This window comes from Micromys minutus (assembly GCF_963924665.1).
Source record: "Micromys minutus genome assembly, chromosome: 28".
NCBI classification, from domain to species: domain Eukaryota; kingdom Metazoa; phylum Chordata; class Mammalia; order Rodentia; family Muridae; genus Micromys; species Micromys minutus.
Genome location: NC_137963.1, coordinates 13,302,416 through 13,325,144, shown reverse-complemented (window position 1 = coordinate 13,325,144; position 22,729 = coordinate 13,302,416). Strand labels below are relative to the sequence as shown.

The following is a 22,729-nucleotide window of genomic DNA, read 5'->3' as shown; positions in this document are numbered from 1 at the left end:
GTTCATTGCATAGTGACACTGATACCCACAAAACCAAGTAATACTATACTATATGAAATGGCATGGAGTTTTGATATAATCACTGTTCACAGGTGTGGTCACTTTTCTAGTTCCCTAATGTACACTGACAATGCAGAGTTAGTAGTTTGCAGAACATCCTTTTCATGGTTCCCCTTGATTCTGTGATAAAATCATCACATAGAGACCCTAAGTGTTGAAAAATTAGGAATAGAGGACTCCACTGTAGTCATATTTAATTCATCAGTATTCTCCAGGAAAATGAAAGGTTTTTTTCTTGTGTTAAAGGCTACTGAAATGCACACTCATTACTGATGTGAACACAGCTCTACATAGGATTAACCTCACACCTTTTGGTGCATGTACCTTAACAAACTCTTAAACATACCTTCACATTTACACAATATAGAATCATAAACTTCAACAACTCCAGCTGCTAGATATGCTGCTCATGCTATAGGCAATTAACAGGGACTTGGAACATACTATCTGTATACAATAATCTATAAACATGTTTTTTTCACTCCTTCCAAGAAGAACAGAGTAATTTTCACTCACATGAGATAGGAACTGTAACACACTTTTATGTTGTGTATGTTCTGTCATAGTAGTCTGGAAAGACAGGCCACAGAATAACATTGGTATGTGAACATATGCCAGAAAACAAGAAAGATAAACGATGGTTTTGGTAACCATACATATTAAAAAGTGAAACATACTACTCAGCTGTCAGAAACAATGACCTTATGAAATTCTTAAGAAAATGGATGCATCTAGAGAATATCATCCTGAGTGAGATAACCCAGTCACAAAAGAACAGACATAATATGCAGTCACACATAATTGGATACTAACTCCAGAATGCTCTGAACACCCCAGAAACAACTTACAGACTATATGAAGTTCAAGAAAAACAAAGGCCAAAAAAAGAAAAAAAAAAGGAAAAATCATTATGCTTAATCTTTACACACCAAGAAAACTTTGAGTATTTCCAGTTTACATCTTGTTTTACATGTACTTTATGCTCATTTTAACTAGTAAGATTTTAAGGCATACTATAATACTTTAAAAATATCAAGTACTGACGAAAATGTATTCATATGCTTTTATGCAAAAATGCTTTTAAAATGTGTACATTTATCTTTGTTTTTTTTGAATAAAGCTGTTCAATTTTTTTTAAAAAATGTGAAATATAAATTCTATGAAGAAACAGGTTCACCATGCCAGTAGAGAATGAAAAACCCAATAATCTCTGGCATGGCAGTGATCCAAAATCAAGTTCTTGCTTCCCGTTCTTCCTTGTATTTTACGAAGTAGTCATAATGGCCTGTATAACCTTCATTAGGGTGAAGATAGCAAAGTACACATTTGGGATGAGTTCCATGGACCCCTTTCAATGTAGATGGTAATGGTATCAGCTATCAATGGATCACAGGGCAGGGAATGCCCCTCTATTACAAGGGTTATGATGTAAGTACCTGCCACGGGTACTATGTGACTCACTGGAGCCTATAGTGCATTATTGCTGTTCAAAGATACTATGTAGAGTTTATGGCAACTATCCATTATGAGACATGCAATGAAAATCCCAATCCAGCCTTTTTTCATTTAGGTTTGTAATGAGAAAATAGTTCCTGATACATTGACAATGTCAACAAACTATAGCCGTAATATATCTTTCTAGTTATGATCTGCCTGTGAGTCTCATCATACAATGTAAAGAGCATAGTCAGGATTACATGCAAACAAGGAGAGAGCCACAAATGAACTTTATACAAATCCCAGGTCCAGAGCTTTCAACCATTATGCACTTGTGTCTTTTTCTCAATGTGTCCTATGACCATCTGCTAGCAGAACTGGAAAAGACTGTACATACCATAGGTTAGAGCATTGCCTATGGATACAAAGACACAAGCTAGAGATGGACACTGCTGTCTTAGGAAAAGAACTTTGAAAGGCTGGAGAGCAGAGGAGGGGAAGATATATGTAGATATAAGACGTGAGTGGCTAATTAAATCCTTGGAAGAAAGGGAAGATTGCCCCTCAACCAAGTCCTTTAAGTGGGGGATTGAGATATCACCAAAAGTCACTGTTTGACATAATTAAAGAACTGACAAAATATGAGATAATAAAAGAAAATATAATAAAATATTTTTGGCTGTGTTTTATTTTCGTAGTAGATTTACAGTAGAGGAGGCAGAAAATTCCCTAGAAATTGCCCCTATATTACAACTCAATGGATGACACAAATTCTGTCTGTGTTCTGGAGCCTACTTAATATAACTGAGAAACCTCTACCTCTCTCATGCAGCCTTTGCTCATCCCCAAACCCAGAGAAAAGATGAAGAGCACAAAGATCCAAAAGAGGAAAAAAATATCTGTTGACTGCAGGTTCTCCAATGACCTGAAATTCCAATAAAAGGAGATCAAAGACAGGGATATTTCTGGAATATAATATCTCTCCCACTGCATAATCATAATCACTTAAAAAAAAAACTGGTAATGCACAGACAGCCAGGCAAGCTTCACCCCAGAGTCATACTCTGAAGCTCATTTTTCTTTCAGGTGCTCAGGAGAAGCTGATACTGTGACCATGGCAACCGGAACTCAATAATGGCCTCATGGGCAGAAGGCATCACCACCCACTGCTCTAGCATGAGCTTTTCTGAGAGAGGCAGTATATGCTGCAGTTAAGAGCCTGGCTTCACAGTTCGACTAAAGTGGGTTTCAATCCAAGCTTTCTCATTGTCTTTGCTTTTTTATTTACCGGTTGCTAATAAAATCCTCTGAAAAAAGCAACTTAAAAGAGAGTGGGGTCGTTCTGCAATATAGTACAAAGTATCATCATGGTGGAGGCATTAAAGGCAATATGTCTTAGAGTTTTATTGCTGTGAAAAAGATACCATGACCAGAGCAACTCCAACAAGGAAAGATGTTTAAGTTGAGGCTAATTTACACTTTCAGAGGTTTAGTCCATTATCATCATGATGGGCAACATAGCAGCATGTAGGCAGAGATAATGCTGGAGAAGAAGCTGAGAGTTCTACAACTTTGTTCACAGGCAGCAGAAGATTGTGTGCTACACTCCATGTAGCTTGAGCCTAGAAGACCTCAATCCTGACTCCTGCCCCCACATAGAGACACATGTTCTCCAACAAGGCCATACTTCCTAATAGTGCTACTCCATATAGGCCAATCATTCAAATATCTGAGTCTATGGGGGCCGTATATATTCAAACCACCACAAAATAGAGCTAAGTGAATGATACTATGTCTTCATTTCCATGTGTACATTTTTATACTGTCCAGGATTGCCTGCTAAGAAAGTACTTTCCTCCATAGTCATGATGAGTATAGTCACATTAATTACAAATAGTAAAACAATTCCTCACAGGTATGTTATTCTAGATTTTTTTAAGTTGAACATTAACCCTAATCATCACAGACACTGAGCAGCCATATGGCTTTTGACAAGTGACTTTCCCTGTGAGCCATGTTGCCTTTACTTAGAAAATGGATACAGTAAAGGTAATAACGTCGTATTCATTACTTTTCAGTGCTATTAAAAACACTATGACCAATAAAAGGTATAAAAGAAAACATTTAATTTGGGGCTCACTGTTGCAGAGGGTTATAGTCCATGACCTTTATTGTGGGGAGCAAGGCAGAAAGAAAGCAGCAGCTCACTTAGTAGCTGAGAACTAAGGTATTAATAAGCATGAAGCAGTGGCTTGAGGGGAGGAAGGAAGAGAGGGAAGGAGGGAGAGAGAAAGCTAAGTGGAGATGGCTTGGCCTTTATAAGCCACAAAGCTTACCCACAGTAATAAACCTCCTCCTCCAAGGACATATGCCCAAATCTCTCTCAAATGGTGCCACCAACTCAACACCATGTAGGCAAATATATGGAGCGGTTGTCATTCTAACCACCACGAACACTTATCTTACATGGATATCATGAGAGACTAATTAAATAAGACATAGAATAAAGGAACACTGTGCATAGCACAATAAAGAGGCCCAATGGTAAATAAGAACACACAATGATTTGTAGGCTCTATACTGATGTTGTAGCCTTGACTTCAAAATGTACCTGCTTAAATGTGTACTTGAAGCTCACTATTAATTAGTTCACATCCTTCTTATCTACAGTGCAAACGGAAGAATCCATATTCTGCACCTATCCCTAGACAACTTTAACAACACACACCTAAAGAACATTTGTGGCATCATACTAAATTTGTAAAAACTGCAGACACAGAGGTCTGAATTCACTTTCGCCAGTGCTCTCAGTACATGACATTGAATTGGCTGTTCCTGCTCTTCTGATCAGATTTACATTTGCACAAGAGGCAGTTTCTGAGTCCATCCCCAGCTGATGGCCATAGATAATTGTGAGAAAGAGGACAGAGGTCAGCTAGTATCTCTCAGATTTTCCACTGACCCTCTGAAAAGCAATGGATACACTTTTTCATGTTTTTTTTATTTGTATTATAGGATTGTTTATACATGACCCCCATGCCTAGTCCTAATTTAATTAACATTTCAGTTTTAGGCTTCTTGGGCTTCAAGGTCAAAGCTATTCAGAATTGTCTGTATCAGACATGTTTTCTTTCATCCAGAAGAGGCCATATTTTCCTAGAGGCCTCTGGGATCTTGCTACATGAAATTTTCCATAGCAACTCACAGCAATAATGATTATTAATATTCTATGCAGTCATTAAAACAAGGAGCAATACATGATATCCATCTCAGATGGCATTACTTTTAGCTGACATTATACTGATGCTTTAGCAAGACATATGAAAACCAAAAAAGGACTGCAATTTAACTCCTCAAACTCCTCTCTATATAATGCAGTGAAGATAGTATGGATTTGTCTTAAGGTACTATATCATTAATCCCAGACTACTTTACTTTCTAGTCATGCAAGTGTGGGCAAGTAACTCAGGCATGCTAGTCTGCAGTTTCTCTGCTTTCCTCACTGGGTTATTGAAATGATTACTATGGATAACTGCTATGTAAATCTGTTATAAACTGTTAAGTTCTCTACAAACACAGGACCCTGCTATTATTGTAATAAAAAGCAAATGAGACATTAATATTTTACAGGGATGCATTGGGGCAGATTATTTTTTTTAAGTATTCACATCTAATAGAGTTTTATAATACACCGCTGCTGTTTTTCTTAGGAACTGCCTAATCATCTCTGTTCAAGCCTCATATTCTTACTTCCATTGTTCCATCTTTTCTCCTAAATGTCTCACTCTGAAGTAACAGTTCATTATCAGACTCTGAATAGCATTTGGGAAGAAGGATAGAAAAATGTCCATGTGAATATTATGGACAAAAAAACAAATGTAACATGAAGCCAGTGTGGTTCATTTATAGACCCTGCAATAAAACAAAGTACCAATTTTCTCTATAGGTTTATTGGAACTGTTCTTATTAACAATATCTGATGTATAAAGTCAAGTATAAAAAAAATATCAGTCCTACATGGGGCCATAATTAGTTCACATGTAGCATTAAAATAAAGGGAGAACAAATTAATCATGGTTAGACCAAGTGTTTCTTCCCTCCCCTACCACATCTTTAAAAATAAGGTTTTTCAAAGCCCTTTCAAGTCTCTGTGGTCTAAAAGGGAAATCCTTTTGCCATTAAATGCTCCTGCAGAGAAAGCCTGCTAGCTGCAAGATCATGATGAGGGTAAGCATTAATTAAATCTAACTGCGAGAGAATAATTACGTACACATATCCGTCAGGGCAAGTTGTCACTATCCAGTAACAAAGTTGGATACAAACTCCATCAGCAGAACTGTCAGACGGCTGTTAAAAGGGAAAAAAAATGTCTCCCCAAAGGATCATTCCATTTAGGGGGGTAAAAATTGGATTGCAAAGGATTAATGAGGCAAGAGGTTTGTGTTTTCAATTGGATATAAAATTCGAACTGTAGAAGTTGTAACTTCATCATTTAACCTTACTGTTCAGCTGCATTTGGATTTTTAATATGTGATGGGGACAATTAGGCCCTGTATATCATTTTCAACATTTTCCATCATGGAATGATATTAAAAGCTACTTTCTTTCCATGTTAAATTGTACAAAAGTCTTTGGCAAATCCTAAAATTTAATTTACACAGATGGAATATTCTTAATAATAATTAGGCAAGAAAATGAATAAAAACCCCAACAGAGTAATTAGGGGACTCAGAAGAGGGTTTTATTTTTTTGTTTCATTTTTTTTTTTTTTTTTTGTGGTTGCATTCAGTTTTGCTAATTTTCACCTCAAGCTTTGAGACCTGTCTATGTGCAGAGGTGATGTGTACACAAATCTTGGAGGGGGCACTGAATGCAGACACAGGAAATGTGTAGGAGAAAGGGCAGTGGCATGGGCCATAAATGGACTGATATTCACTTCCAGGTCTTGTTAATTACTTACTGTGTAACCCTGGAGAACTTGCTTCCTGTCTCTGGTTGGCTACAATGACATCTGAAAGTATACAGAACAATAAGGTGAACAATGCCAAAGTGTAGCTTTTGTTTCTCTCAGCTGCATGCCCTAGGTAGTAAAACACCAAAGGAGAACATCCCCAGTGCTGACCTCAAAAGTGCTTCTTCTCCCAACTTCACTTTTCCTGGAGAAATGGGAGAGTGTGTTGGCTTTCATCCACAGGTAAGGAACAGGAAGGAAGCCCAACTAACTTCATTGCAGATTTGACTGACAACTGACAAGCTCCTTGCTGAGGTCATATGTGTGCTAATGAAGAAAAAACACTGTATTTGAGTACTTGAGTTATTGACTGCTTAGCTGTTGTTTACTCTGTATCCTGATGCTCCTAGAAGTAGAAAGCTTATGGGTCTGATGCTGAGAATCCAACCAGACATCTGCTTAGAGAAAAGGAGGTATAACCTTGGAATCAAAATCAGTTTCAGCAGGCCAAGAGGGTCCTCCAATGCCTCAAATTATGACTTCTTTGGCTGTGCCTAGAACAGAGGAGCTAAGCATCACACAAATGAAGCCAATCTGTAAAGGCACTCAGTATTCTGGAATGTTGCAATCTCTATCAAATTACTCTCGGTTAATATAGTAGTCTACAATTTCAGGATCATAAGGAATTATTTCAGTAATTCCTTCTTTCTTTACAGATACACAAAACATAAAATTATATATGCTAGTAGAACAGTATGTAATGTTTTGATACCTACACATTGTACCATTCAATATGTCTTAACATTTATTTCATAAAATGCATATATTTGTAATTAAAAGCTTTTGAAATCTCCTTTCCTGACTTTATGAAATGCATGTTACATGATTGTTATGTATGTTTAACCTACTAGAAAAAATCACAAAAGCTTCTTGTTCCACACGAAACAGAATTTTGTTCCCACTGATCAACTTTTCTTAATTCTTTCTTCTACCCACTCTTCCTTTAGCCTTTAGAACAACCATCCTACTCCCACTTCTGTGCAGTCAGACTGTTTGCCACACTGTGCCTGGCTTATTTCTAGTTTTATTCAAAATGCTGCAGTTGGCAGGACTTTAAAGCTGTTTCTATATAACCCACTTGAAAAACAAAATATGAATTAAATAGAAAAATGGGTTACTGGAGATCTCCCTATCTTACAATCTATGGTGGCTTCTACTAACGAATGTTGTAACACTTAATAAAGGGGATCACACCAATGCATTTGACAGTCAAATATAAGCCAGGCAGGGCCTTGCTTTTTAGCCTTTTAGATCACATTGAAATGGGTCACATTTATTGAATTACTGTACTCTGGAAGGTATGGGGGTGGTGCACACCACACCTTCCTAGACAATTCTTCTGGCAAGTTCTGAAGACTGGCAAGTTTGGAAGGGATAAATGTTTCGGGTGTTCTCCACAAGTCCTCACAACTAAATCCTGGGCAGGAAATCTGGGTTTGTTAGCTACTTGTCTAATCACTGTAAGACACCCTCACAAAAGAAACTTAAGGAAAACTCATATTATTTTATATCATAGTCTGAGAAGAGTTTGTTATGATGAATTACGCAGGGTCACAGCTACTAAAATTACCTACTTACACTGCATCTACAAATGAAGTGAAGAACAACAAATGCATGTCCTCCCGCTACTTTTTTTTCTCATGGAACACAGAAACTACTCCTAGAGAATGCTATCTCCAACACTGAGCAGGGCCTTCTCCCTCAACTAATGTAATGAATGTGAGATGCCCATTTCCTCGATGATTCTATATCTCATGAAACTTATAATTCAGATATACCAGCACAATGGAACATGTTCTCCATAGGAGACTGAATCCTGTTTTGACAAAGTGATAGCTCCTACCTGTCTTTCTAGGGACTTTTCCAATGAAGACATTAACACCAAGATCTTTACAAAACAAAATACATAAATAAAAATAAATATGACCATCACATTTTAGGGCAGAATTTTATTAAGTCTATTTACTCATCTGTTCAGTGATATTTTCATCTTTACTATTATTATTTTCTTTATTTGATGTGATGTTTTGATTACTATATAATATTCTACAACTTTGACTATACATTCACTTTTAAAATATTTCTCTCATTTTTATACATTTAAAGGTGCTGTTTTTGTTTTGTAAGTATAAGCTTATAACCTTGTATATAAGTGTAAACATTCCTTTTCACATTGATAAACAGTTTATTCTGGCATAAGTTGATGATTCTCTTTAGCCTTAGTAGAGTATTGTTTTCCTGTATTTAGTCACTGAAAAGTACATAGCGTTATACATATACACTTCCCTGAATGTCTTCTTTGATTAGTAATGTATAAAATGCACTCAGTTTTTCTCTACATTGCTGACTAGTTTTCTGCCACTTGACAAAGACTAGAGTTGCTTGGGAAGGGAACCTCAACTGAGAAAATGGCTTCATTTGCTTGAGCTACAGACAGTAAGGCACTTTCTTAATTAGTGATTGATATGGGAGGGTTCAGTCCATTGTGGGCGTGCCACCTTTGGTATGATAGTCCCAGATTTTGTAACAAAGTATGCTGAGCAAGCCATATGGAGCAAGTGAGGAGCATCGCACCATGGCTTCTGCATTAGCTCCTGTTTCCATACCTGCCCTGCTTGGGTGCCTGCCCCATCTTCCTTTGTTAATGAACAGTGATGTGGACAAAAAAAAAAAAAAAAAAAAAAAAAAAAAAAAAAAAAAACCAGTAATTCCTTCTTCCCTTCTTCCTCTTTATCTTGTTCATTATGTTTGATCACAGCATTCATGATAGTAGCTAAGGCTTCATTGTCAGATTTTGTTACCTTTATGGCCTAGGTGGATCTTTAGAATAGAGACTATAGCTTGGATTTATTTAATACAATCTTTCTCTGAATTTTCATACTTAGACTGTACATATTGTGTTTCCTGGGGCTGTAGAGGTTATTTTTATCTCATAAGCTTTTGTCTTCCTTTGTTGCTTTCCTTTCTGTATTCCCCAGTTTATGATGTCAACTTCTAAACTCACAGCCTGTTCTGTAATCTCATCTCTTAGAGCTTTGTGATGCTTTAAGTTACAATTATTTTTTGCCCATTGTATGATTGTGTGTGCATATATATATATATATATATATATACATATATATATACATATATATATATATATAATAAGAAAAAAGTTTCAATTTTAGTATGTGTTTGAAAAGTTAGTATTATTTTTCCTACATTTTATTCTGCACATGAATAAGACATTTTGTCCTATCAGCAGAACACAATCAGATTCTAGGAGAGACTTTAACTTGGAAGGTTTATTACCTAGTTCTAGTTAGAATCCTTGTTCCCCTTTGAAACCTTGTAAGTGAGGTCCTTACTATTTATATTTATGCCAATACTCTGCTCTTCCATTTTCCAACAGGGTGACTTATTATGCAACATATTACATGCTAGGGCATCTTTGGGATGAAGGTCTAAAGTCTTAGTATTTCTCTCCTGTTCCAAAGGCGAGAGAAGCACATAGTTAGTTTCTTATGGCAGTGACAACAATTCAACTTTGAGAAGCAAATCAGCATATTAGTTACATCCAAGGGTAACCAAATATATCAGAAGCAATTTAAGGAGTTAAATGTTTATTTTGCCTCATGGAGGGAGGGTGATGTTGATGATAACAAGGTACCAGTGACATGAGCCTATTTGTTCACATCTGAGTAAGTCAAGAAACAGTAAGAAAATTAATTGCAATGCTGGACTATAACCCCTGTGGCTTGATTCTCCTCCTACTCCTCAAATAGCCAATTTCTACAGCTTGGTCTTGCTTCCTTAAAGTCCCACAGCTTCACAAATAGAATCACAAATGGGAGACTAAATGTTCAAATGGTTGAAGCCACGGCACTGCGTTCATAGTCAACCCATCACAATGATAGATCAAAAATACATATATAATATATATTCTTGTCAAATTAGGATTCAGGGTTTATCAAAAATGGTGATGACTAATGTTTAAGTGTGGTATAGCTATTCCTTGGGAGAAGAGCCCCAAACACTCAGCAACAACTGCTCATGCCTTGCTATAAGTATCGATTTGGAGCACAGCTTGAAAATGGCTAATGTCTCAGGCATTTCATGGCATTGCCTCAATATGTTTAACTGTGTCTACTTCAAACATAGGAGAATGCAAAACTACTCTCTGTAATAGTCCCACCAATTTACCCATTTGATTACCACTGAATCTGAAAGCTGCTTACATCTAACGATGCGCTTTTTCAAAATTCTGCAGCAGACAGCACTTCTGTGAGTCAGGTGGCCTACATGTTTCTACATGTTCAAAAGCCATATAAAGAGGCAATTTAAATAGAAGGTGCAGGGACTTGAATCCCATTGCTAGATCTGCTCATTCTGACAAAGATAAAAATCTCCTCTTATAATTTCAACGTGCAAGAGCAAGTTGGATTGAAAACTTGGAGATGCATTTAGGGAACCTGATAGCACATGAACATGCTTAGAGAGTTCAATGAAAATTTAATAAGGTGAACTCAGGTGAGTTTGTTCTGTTCTCTCAGGTCTGGACTGTCCAGTTCAGACAAGCCCAGATGCTTGACTTGAAATATGTACTAAATAAATGGCTTCTGATTAAGGACACTCTATTTCAGGATACTTTACTATATAAAAAACTAAGTGACATAATATCATCTAGCTTTGATGAAGGAAGTACCTTAGAGTCCTGTGTTTAGGTTTGCCCAAGGTCTTGTCTTCAGCCTCCTGCTTAGCCCCCCCTTGTAATTGCCTTTCAATAGACAGACTGTGTGGAATTCACTCAGAGCTCCCTCACATATTTCAGACGGACAGGAGAAATTGCCTGAAGGCGACATACATTTTCAGGAAAGCAAACTTCTTTGAAAGACACACTAGCAAAGATTTATGGAAGTTGCTGTATGCTGTGACATCCGTTTAACTCTCTTACACCTGATTCAGTCACAACTGGGGATGGCAGAGGTGCTGTGTATACACTCAGGATGACATCTGTGGCCAACAGGGTGGGAGGAGGAACAGAGACCTGGTTGTTTCATCATTAAAGATGCATAATGGATCACATTACTTTTTCTTTTTTTGCTAGTTCTGAAATTCTGATACCAAGATGTAACTAATTCATAGCTGCATACCCACAGCAAACAAGGCAGGGTTAGCATCAAATAAGAGACTTATTTCAGCTCTTAAGTTTGGTCAATAGCCATATTTCAGTCACATTTACAATCAAAGGCAATTCGAGTTGAAAGAGGTTGGTTGACGTTATCTAATCCATCACCTTAGCTTCCTAAATTAACAATAACACAGACCTCTTAGGTACTTACTATGTTATGTGTGGCTCCCTGAGTACTTTAAGTATATTAACTCTAATCCTGTCAGCCTTTCTAAAAGTGATCAAATGACTATATAGTTGGCACATTAGATAATGGAAACTTTGTGCAAAAGTCATTTTCAAAGTTATGCAATTCAGGGAGAAAGCTGGAAAACAAATGCACATTCTCTCAGGATAGAGAAACTTGAGAATGATAAAGCTTCAGAAATGGGAACATTCAGCATGGAGTGCAGGAGCTCTTATCACAGACAATGCATTCATACTGATTAATAATCTGATAGTTTATCAAACATTAATTGAGCATCTGCTGTTTGTTAGGAACGAGGCTAGTCTGTGGGAACTCAAGCACTGCCTGAAAACAGTTGCTGCACTTGAGCAGACTCATTAAGGCAGAAGAAGATATGAAGTGGCCATAAATTACTCTAATAAAATGACAAATTGCTCACGAAAATCTGGAAAGACATTATAAGAAGTTGGAGAAAGGATCCATGATTTTCATATGTAAAAACCAAACAAAACAAAAGTTGAAAAGAGTTCATGGAAAAAAAGGTGGGATTTAGGGACTTTTGTTTATTTGGCTCCTAAGTTGATACAAAATCAAACTCAGCGAAGATGCTGGCAATTGAGGAAGGATAGAAAACTGAGCTGCAAAAAAAATGACACTAAGGCTCTGCCAGATCATGACCAATAGAGATGCAGATGCTAGAATTCAACTATTGGACTGATCACAGGGACCACAATGAAGGAATTAAGAGAAGGGCTGAAGGAGCTTATCAATGTCAGGGGAGGTCCTTGGTCCTGTGAAGGCTTGATGTTTCAGTGTAGAAGAATACTTAAGCAGTGAGGTGGGAGTGGGTGAGTGGGGTAGCACTGTCATAGAAGCAGGGTAAGAGGGTATAATATGGGGGTTTGCAGAGGAGAAACCAGGAAAAGGGATAACATTTGAAATGTAAATAAATAAAATATCCAATTTAAAAAACAAACAAAAAGTTGTCACAAAGGTAAGAAAAAAAATGAGATTATTTCAGCATGGACTCCAGGTAACCAAGGCCTTTCTTGTCATTCTGACATGTTATTATCTAAAATTTTAACTCTAATGCTGTCTTGATGATGCATGGACAAATTCACCTTTGGCAAAAGGGACAGTTTCTCAATGAAGCTTTTTCGAGTTTTGTCAGATCAATGTTTCAAGCTCTGACAATATCTTTAGTCTCCCCAGAATTACACAGGTGAATTCTTGGAAGGAAGGGGAGATTGCTACAGTGTCTGAAAGATCATTCAAGCAATAATGAACACCAGAGAAAGAAAGATAGACCCTGGTCCTGCTTGTTCAATATTTATAAGCAGAGCTCCAACCCATTAAGACAACTAATTTAAAGTCATTAATGTTTCTGGCTATTTTATTCCAAATAAGTGAATAATTTATAGGCACTTACTCATAAAAAGGAAGGATATAAACTTGCATTCCAGGGATAGTTGAACAAGAAAAAGACCACACTGTAGGTTATATGCAAGGAAAATAGAAGGAAAGATAATTTGCATGTTTTCTATGCCATGAGGCTGGGAAGCATGGGAGTGAACTCTAGGACATGATTCTGGAGGGAAAGAAGACTCCTTATGCCTCCAGCATCTGTTTGGCTCAGAGTTCTTTCCAGGTATTTCCACAATGCCATGAATATCTCCACCCCCATGTGACTTACAGATTCCTTTTACTTTTCCTTCCAGAAATGCCTTCCAAACCTTCTCCCTAGTTAATATAAAGACATCATCTGAGAATTTCTTTTTCTATTAGGCCTTCTGTAATTATTCTATGTTGAATAATGTTTCACACTAACATCTAGTACAACCATATATTCACTGTGGCTGAGTATGTCAGATTCTGGGCTTCCTTTAGTAAATGATTACTTTTTGATTGACAGAGATATTATTGATAATTCTCTTATATGTATAGATTCCTTAAAAGGTGGAATGAATACCTTAAAATATAAAAAGCAGGACTATGATCATAAATTCTGAATTCTTTAGAGTCTAAAATTCTGAATGAGGGATCTCTGGCTCTCTGCTCTCTCGCACAAGGATATAGAACACTGTAGCTCCTAACACTCTCAGCGCAGCTCCAATGACACAGAATAAGACTTGCCAACACAAGGGAAACTACATAGACTTCCTTGTAGTTACTAGACAAAGTTGACATAATTTCACAGCTCAGAGATCATAGCCAGGGTAGCTAAGAGCAGAACTCAAGTCATCTTGTAATTTAAACGTGTGCTGGGAATTCACAGCCCTACAGTTTACTGGTTGGGTAATCTCTGACAAATTACTTAAGGACTGTCAACTTGGACTTCTTGCTTTGTTACGTGACTATAACTTGCATGGGCTTTGTGCATGCTTTTAAATGAAGAAATATATTGTGGGGTTATGCCTAGAATATATCAAATTTTCAATAGATTCTTCATAATCTTAGCATTCCATGAGTTTTCTTAATAACTCCTTCATTTCTTCACTCATTCATCTGTCTATCTATCTGTCTTTATATGTGTCCACTTTTTCATGCAGTAAAATGATACCCTACGTGAATCATTTGTTACATGCATATGCTACTGGGGACATAAATGACTGCGCTTTCTTTCACAGGCTCATAAAAGTTGAAGAAGGTGACAGATGTGCCCTTCTGCTATTAGAATGAACATATAGGATAAAGGCAAAGAGGAAGAAAAGTTTCGTGACTGTGTGGGACTAGAAACAACAGTAGCTCCCTTAGGAGTGGCATGAGATGAGGCTGTGCCTCACAGATAAAACTCCTAAGTTAAAATCCGAAGGCAAGGAGAGGCTGGTGTTTCTAGAAGATTGGGATTATGACTGATCTAATATTGGGTCAAGGAAGAGTGGGACAGAATTAATGATAGGGAACAGTAATTTATGACAAAGAGAGAGAGGGTGGAGTCTTGCCTCTAAAGAAACCATGTGGAAGGTCAGGACTAACTTTTTTATTATTATTATTATTATTATTATTATTATTATTATTATTTATCATCATCATCATCATCATCATCATCATTATCATCATCATCATCATCATCATCATCATCATCATCATCTCATATATTACATCCTCACCTCAGTTTATCATTGGTCCTATCCTCCCAGTATTTCTTCATCTCCTCTGTTTTCCTTCCTAAAAGACCACATCTCCCAAGGATATCAACCAAATGTCTCATAATAAGTTACAATAGTCAAGGCATTTACCCTCATATCGAGGATAGACAAGGCAACCTAGTAGGAAAAAAAGGGGTCCCAAAAGCAGGCTAAAGAGTCAGAGGCAGCCCCTGCTCCTAGTCTTAAAACTTCCATAAGAACACCAAGTTATACAATCAGAACTTTTATGCTGTGGACCTAGATCAGAGTCATGCAGGCTTCCTGATCATCAGTTCAGTTACCGTGAGCCCCTATGACCCTAGTTAGTTGATTCTGTGAGCCATGTTCTTATGGTGTCCTGACCTCATTGCTTCTAGAACCCTTCTTCTCACTCTTGCTCTGGATTCAGCAAGATCTACCTAAAGTTTGGCTGTGGGTCTCAGTTTCTGGATGAAACATGGATAGATTTAAACTCTATTAAACTGTGTTCTCTTCACCCTCTAGGCTCTTGATTTTGAATATATGGAAATATATTCCCATGAGGCAATTGAACCAACTGCAATATGTATAAAATAAAGTTGTATGAACAGTGAGAGCAATAGTACCAAAAACAAAATTATAGAACACATATCTAGTGTGCATCCTGTGCTTTGCTATGTGCAACTCTGCTAAGGGCTTCATTTTGCACGGCTTGATTCTACAAAAACACTTTAAAGAGATACAACTACTACCCAAGAATTAATTATGGTGTGTTTGTGTGTGTGTGTGTGTGTGTGTGTGTGTGTGTGTGTGGTTTTACACACACAAATGTCATGGAAGCCACAGTGCACATATGGATGTTTGAAAACAACACGTTGGTTCTGACCGTGGAATGAGGGTTGTCAATCTTGTTGGTAAGTGCCTTTTCATTTTATCAGTGAAATGCTTTTCAAAGATGAAACAAGGTAAGGCCATCATCTGCTCCTTATGTAGTTGGAGCCATCGGTCTTGCCATGTATAGTCTTTGGTTGGTGTTTTAGTCCTTGGGAGCTCTGGGGCATCTGTTTGGTTGATATTCTTCCTATTGCAAACCCCTTCAGCTCTTTCAAGCAGAGGATGGCCTAATGTATCCCTTGGTCCTCTGAAGCCTCAGTGTCCAAGTGGAGTGAAATGCTAAGGTGGTGAGTCAGGAGTGGGTGGGAGGGTGGGGGAGCAACCTCATAGAAGTAGGGGAACGGAAGATGGAATAGAGGGTTTTCTGAGGGAAAACTGGAAAAGGGGATAACATTTGAAGTCTAACAAAATAAGATATAAAAGAAAAAAGATAGAACAAGGAATTTCGATTTTATAATTTAGGTTATTTGAGCAGTAGGTTATTTTGATATGTACTCATCTGCCTTACGAGGAATCCTCAGACCTAAATCAATCACACTGCAGGTACCAGAGTATAAGGAAATTGAATAGGGAGATATGTGATGTGGTCATATATAGTTTGTTCTCAAAAGATCAATCTAGCAATCATAATGGAAGACAGATTTGTGAGTGATAAGGCTAAAGAGAAGGTGTTCCAGGAATTCCAATTATGTATACAAATATGCCAAATAAGATAGAGGCTCTGGTCCAGAAATAAGGAATGCATTCGTAAGCCTCTAGAGGTTAAGACTGTATTGAAGTGGCCTGATCCTTCTTTATAAGGGTTGATAATATGCCCAGCTTTGGGCCAAGTGTCTCTTGAATATCATTTCCCACCAACATGTGACCCTAGTATCACTAACTGAAATTCACAGACAAGAAACAGAGATCATGCATAGTTTTGCTTACTTAATAAGCGCCATCCTGGAAGACAGTAGAGAATTAACTTTCCAACCCAAAGTCTTATTTATGAAAAGAAAACATCTTCTAAACTGCAGGAGCCTCAAGAAACTCTTGCTCAAACTTGGAGAAGCTCTCTTCTGTTTTATTTGAATGCCAACCTCTTCTTTCCACAGCTTGCAGGACACTAGAGAGTGGCTAGTTAACAGCTACCTCATCAAACCATGTGGAAAATATGAAGGAGGCAATTAAGCACCCCCTAGCCCCATTAGCCTTCCTTGTCTGATGAGCAATACTGCAACTTAGCATCTACCAGGCTTCTTAGTAGAAAGTCCAAGCTACAGAATCACACTGGAGTGATGTTATCCATGTGTTCAATTTCATGACACTGGTTCTCATCTACCCATTCCATCTGCTGAAAACTACTGGCACCACACAGTGGATGTGGAGCCTAATGAAGTAGAGCAAGGCCAGGTGTTCTCACTCTGGGCCAGAGGGCCTACAGCCAACCTTGGCAGGAGGGGTAGGATAGTTACAAGGAAACACTATACAGTCAGACCATCATATTTAGGCTTTCTGGTGGCCTGTGAAGGCTAATGGAGCATTTCTAAGTTGTGTTTCCAAGGCTGCTTCTGTTGACCAAGATGTTAATAAATGTTCCAGGGGAAAAATAAAGTCTGCAGCCAAGATGGCATCATGGACAATGGACTCAACAAAGCAGCCTCACTTTTTATACTGCAGAAGTTCCAGAGTCTTAACAGAATGAAAGGCAATACAGAAATATCCAAAAAGAGACTGTGTACCAAATTTTGACTATGAATGCTACCTCCTTACAAATATTTGTTCTTTTGAATATATGCATATGAATACCCACATATATGTGGATATAAGAAGGCAACAAGTAGTGTTTTTCTCCATCATTTCTACCTTATTTGAGGAGACAAACTTGCTGCCTGAAACTAGAGTGTATCGATTCAGCAAAAATAGCTTCCCAACAAATGCCCTGGTAAAATCTTGCCTTTGCCTCCCTGACACTGTGATAACAGGTACGCACCAGAACACCTGGCTTTTTACTTGGGTGTGAGGGACACTTAACCCAAATCTCCAGGCTTGCAAGCAAGCACTTCCAACTGAGTCATATTCCTAGGTCAAGGAAATCTCAAAAGTGTGAGGACCAGCTCGTATCTTATATTCCAGCATCCAGATATAGTGGGGACATCAGAGCCATAATCACAGTTTCTGGACTGTCTAAGTAATAATTGACAACATTAGTTTGATGTACGTTCTGTCAATCAGTCTGCCTGCAGGGAAAGCATTTTATGAACATCAGTATGATCAAGGACCTTTTACATGCATTCGATTCCAAAGTTATAAACTACAAGTAATTTCAGATGCTCATATATTCAACTGGCAATTGTTAAATACTTTGTATGTATTGGTCTTGTAACTATTAAGCATTTATTTGAACAACAAACAAGCACAGAAAATCAATCTTAGGGCTATATTCTTATGGAATATGTATATACATGCTAATGTAACAGATAGTGTCCAATCCAAAAGGAGAAAGAAAATCTGACTGCTTAACATGAGTGAAAGTGATCTGAGAGATGTAAGGTGAGAAGGAACCACATAGGACAGCAGCTGTTTGTAATGGAAGATGCAGAAAGAACCATGCATGGGAAGCATTAGAGAAGTCCCAGGCTCAGAAGAAAGGACATGCTAGCTGTGCTCATGAATTGTGACAGTAACCAGTTTGTATAGAGTACAGCAAAAAACAGAGTAGATGATATTAAGGAAGATAGCAGGATACAAAGCATCATGATACAGGCTCTTTAAGGTTTAGAGTTCAGATGGTTCCAAGAAGAATAGAGAACTGCCCAAGCAATATTATAATTAACATAATATAAGCAAATATTAACTGCCATAGGATTTTAAAGGAAGTAGTCTGGTTGTTGTGTAGAGGGAAACTGAATTAGACACAGAGTATAGTTACAAAGAAACAGGAAGAGAGGATAACAATCATGAATGTGGAAAAGAAAGGTAGGGCATATTTTTTTATACATTGAGGAGCTACACTTAGACTTATTCATTAGGATGCTGAGATTTCTCCTAACTAGCAAGGGTTAGTATCCATCTACAGTCTATCTAAACCGCTGTGCGTTCATTAACAATCTCAACCTGAAATTATGTATTCCCTATCAGGGTAAAACAGATTACAAAGTGAGGACCAATTTTAAGGGGAGAAAAGGAAACAAAAGAATCCTATGTGACATTTACACAAAATGTAGTGCAAGATGAAAAGTTGCTCAGTTGTCTTGTATTAGAGGTGTGCTTATGAAGACTGAAGCATAAAATTGATAGTTATGACATAAAGTTGTTTAGGTTAAATGAATAAATGAAGTCACATTGGTCCTGAAGAACAGATAAATAATTTTCTTAAAACCAAGTAGGTTTGTGGGGAGTGAAAACATAAGAAGGCAGAAGAACACTCTTAGTGAACCTGAGAACTAAAGATGTGTAGGTAAAACTGAGGGTGGTTTTATGTGATGTAAATGTGAGAATAGCATGTATGTATGTTGGATGCATGCTGCCTGAGCATTCTCACTGTTTTCCTAGATTCTTAGAACAATCTCATAGTTAGATGATTCCCATTGTAAGGAACTGGAAAAACTGAGACTCAGAGGAAGTGAGAACTTTTTCAAGCCATCCAAAAGGAAGGTGATTGAGTTAGCATTAGCACACCACTCTTCCTGATTTCAGGGAGAATGCTATTTACAACACAGGTTCCAGAAATAAGCTCTGCAACTCCTTCTGCTTTGATATATGACCTCCCACAGTATGCCAATCTTGTCTGCCTTTCTACCTTCTTGATTTAAAGTTCACAGAATTGGGACCAAGGTCTTCTCAACGAGTCCCAAGCACCACCCCTGTGACACTTGCAAACACTGATTTAGATCTAGCTTGTAAATATCATCCAACTAGGAAGACAACCCCAAGAACTCTGTCCAGCCAGGAAAGGAGTCAGGCATAAGCAAATGATCACACACATGGGACTAGTACTAATACAAACAAAGAAAATCTAGGAGACTTCACAGTGAGTTTCGACTGTCACAGTTAGTGAAGTCTTTACAGAAGTATTTCATTCAAATGGGTGGGAGGATACCTGAGAGTTCACTAATACTATGACATGGTAGATATGCTACAAGATTTGGGACAATGATTAGTTAAAATTTTCTGGCTCTACCAATTTCTAGGGCATTGGTTCTCATCCTGGGTTTTATGACCCCTTCTGGGGTTGAATGACCTTTTCATAGGGGTAACCTAAGACCATCAGAAAACACAATTATCTAGATTACAATTTATAACAGTAGTAAAATTGCATTTAAAACGTAGTAATAAAAATACTTTTATGGTTGGGGGTCACCACAACATGCAGAACTGTATTAAAGGGTCACCTCATTAGAAAGGTTGAAATCCACTGTTGTAGGGTACCCTCTGACACGTGCAGCATTTTCTGTCTTGGCGAGATCATCTATAAGATGTGAATTATTGTACTTGCTAAAAAGAAAAGGTTCTGTTTAAAAGCATATATAGTGAACGTTTCATTAGGCCTGCAGCCTGACCTAAGTTAATTGTGAGTAAATGGGAAGGCATCATTTATTCATTTAAGGAACATGAAGAAAATTCCAAAAGAGGGAATATGGCAGTCAGAGCACGAAGATCTAGTATGAGCAGTGAAAAGATGGACAGCATGCAGTTTCAAATGTCCTATTCATAAGCTTGAGCACATAGGAGGTAACACAGGAATGAAGTTACCATAGATAGAGGAGGGAGAGGGGCTAGGAAGGGCAACGAACCTGAGAAAAGAGTGACTTGACAAAACCAAAGTGCAGGCTCAGAAATCAGACAAGGATAAGTGGGAACCACACACATACAAAGTCACACAGGCTCTCCTAGGAAATGATGATGATGGGAGAAGATGGTGGGAAAAGGAGGAAGAGGGAGACGAGGATGAGAAGCTCTGTTCTAGCAAAACTTGGACCGTTGCCTGAGATTTTGCTGCATGATGAGACAGGTACCTCAGAGAGGTCTAATGGCGTGATACAAGAGATACAGCATCAGACTGGAAATAGAAATCAGTTCTTTCTAATCAATGATGCCAATGTTCTCAACTGCTGTATCCTTTAGGGTTCTAAAGTGTGGTTCCCAAACAGTGCTACAAGGAGCCTTGTTTTTTTACTCCCAGACAACAGTTCTTGTGCCATCTATGAGCATACTCTGCTTCTCTTGTGTTCTAAGTAGGAACATCCTTGAAAAGAGATTTACCTGCTGCTTTCAGTTCTGGTTATAGGAGCTGTGCTTATATACCCTCATAACCCATAACTGCTTTAAATTTGAAGTGTTCATTGTCATCCGCATGTAAGGCATCTTCATTGTCAGAAAGGTTATCTGTAACTCCAGAAGCATTACCCATTATCTTCAAGAAGGCTTAACAGGCAGGGAAGTGGGACAAGAGAGAGGAACAGTGGGGAGGCACTGGACAAAGTTTCCTGTATCTAGGAACACAGCACATACTTCTGTCTTCTGGCTGAGAGCCAGAAGTTCCTACCTCGAGACTTGTTCCTCCGTTTCCTCTTCCCTGCAGACGTGCTGCTCCTCAAGGCTGGCTGCAATTGACCGATCTCCACTGGCGTATTAGCACGGAAACTCTCCTTGAACTTCTGCATCAGGGACTCCACTGTCTCCTGTGTCGCCTCAGCTGCTGCTACGGGGTGGCAATGGGGCTGAGGTTAAGGCTTGACCCACTCGCAGTCCCTGGAGGACTGGGACTGGGCACCTTAAGTCTCTGAAACACCATCTTCATCTGACCCAATAATAACACTCAACTACCGGTCATCTCACTAGCATAAGGACATATACAATTTTGGCATTATCTATTAACTACTGCATTTTAGGCATTGTAATAAGCTCGTGCTATATGATGGTGAAACGTAGATATAGTCCATGTTTCAAATAATTTATAATACACTAGGATATATATCTGGGCCTTTCTAAAGTCAAGAAATGTGTTTGAAATAGAATATAACAACAAGGATCATCCAGAAAGTCAAGGCAGCCTTCAGAGAAAAGGCACCATTAAAATGAAAACAATAATGCTGCATGGTAAGTAGCAAACACATCAGAGCAGGGAAGGAGTGGGAGTACAATTGGGATGAGAGTGTCCTCTGCAGAGGAGAAGCAGGCATAATGATGGCAGGGAAGCTCTTCTGTAAGAGAAAGGAGTGTGGTGGGAGTGCAATGGAGTTTGTACACCGAGAGTGCAAAGGGATGAAGCATGAGATCGTGAACATCTTGTACACAGGATTTAATTTAGATATCATCTAAATGGTGAAGACTTATCACTGAATGGCTTTAAAGAAGAGGCCAACATATTTAAATTGGGTCTCTCTGCCAACTGTTAAACTAATGAAAGTAGGGGGAAAATACAGAGAAATGGGAAAGGAGGCATACACTAAGAGTTTTGCATAAGTCACTCAGGGATAATGGAGGGCTGAATGGGTAGGCTCAGTGGCAGTGGAGAGAACAGAATAGCCTATTGATGAAACTACAGCAATGTGAGATGTAGCTCACTGAAATCCACATCCCAAATTTAGGAAAGGTAAAACAAGTCCTCCAAACAAGTCATAGGATTTTGTCCATGTCAGCAACTAGTAGTCAAGGTCACAAATCTACCAATGTATATATCACAACCCGCTGATGACTTATGCATGGACACATTTCCAGTTTCCAAATTGAGACCAATAGGAAATCCTCATGAATAGACAAAGAGAGGTCAGAAATTTAGAGCAAAACCATAGGAGATAAAAGGAAAACTATAGGAAAGATTGAGAAAGAAGATGAGAAGTATTATCAAAGGCATGAGGAGGAAACCAGGAGAAAACAGGACACACCTAAATATCCTCAGT

The 22,729-nt window shown here is 38.2% G+C and overlaps 1 protein-coding gene across 4 annotated transcripts in view; it reads right to left on the bottom strand.

Annotated features, from left to right (window-relative positions):
• The window catches only part of ASTN2 (astrotactin 2), a gene marked incomplete at both ends in the record, with an annotated part of 945,572 nt that overhangs the window by 656,790 nt on the left and 266,053 nt on the right, over positions 1 to 22,729 (bottom strand). For 2 of the 4 annotated variants that reach the window (XM_080940102.1, XM_080940100.1), the window contains one exon: positions 21,373 to 21,528. The exons of 1 other annotated variant lie outside the window; for it this stretch is intronic. In XM_080940102.1, the coding sequence (XP_080796228.1) occupies positions 21,373 to 21,528 (156 nt within the window). The remainder of the gene's footprint in view (positions 1 to 21,372; positions 21,529 to 22,729) is intronic. One more of the 4 variants, XM_080940099.1, reaches the window with a different exon arrangement.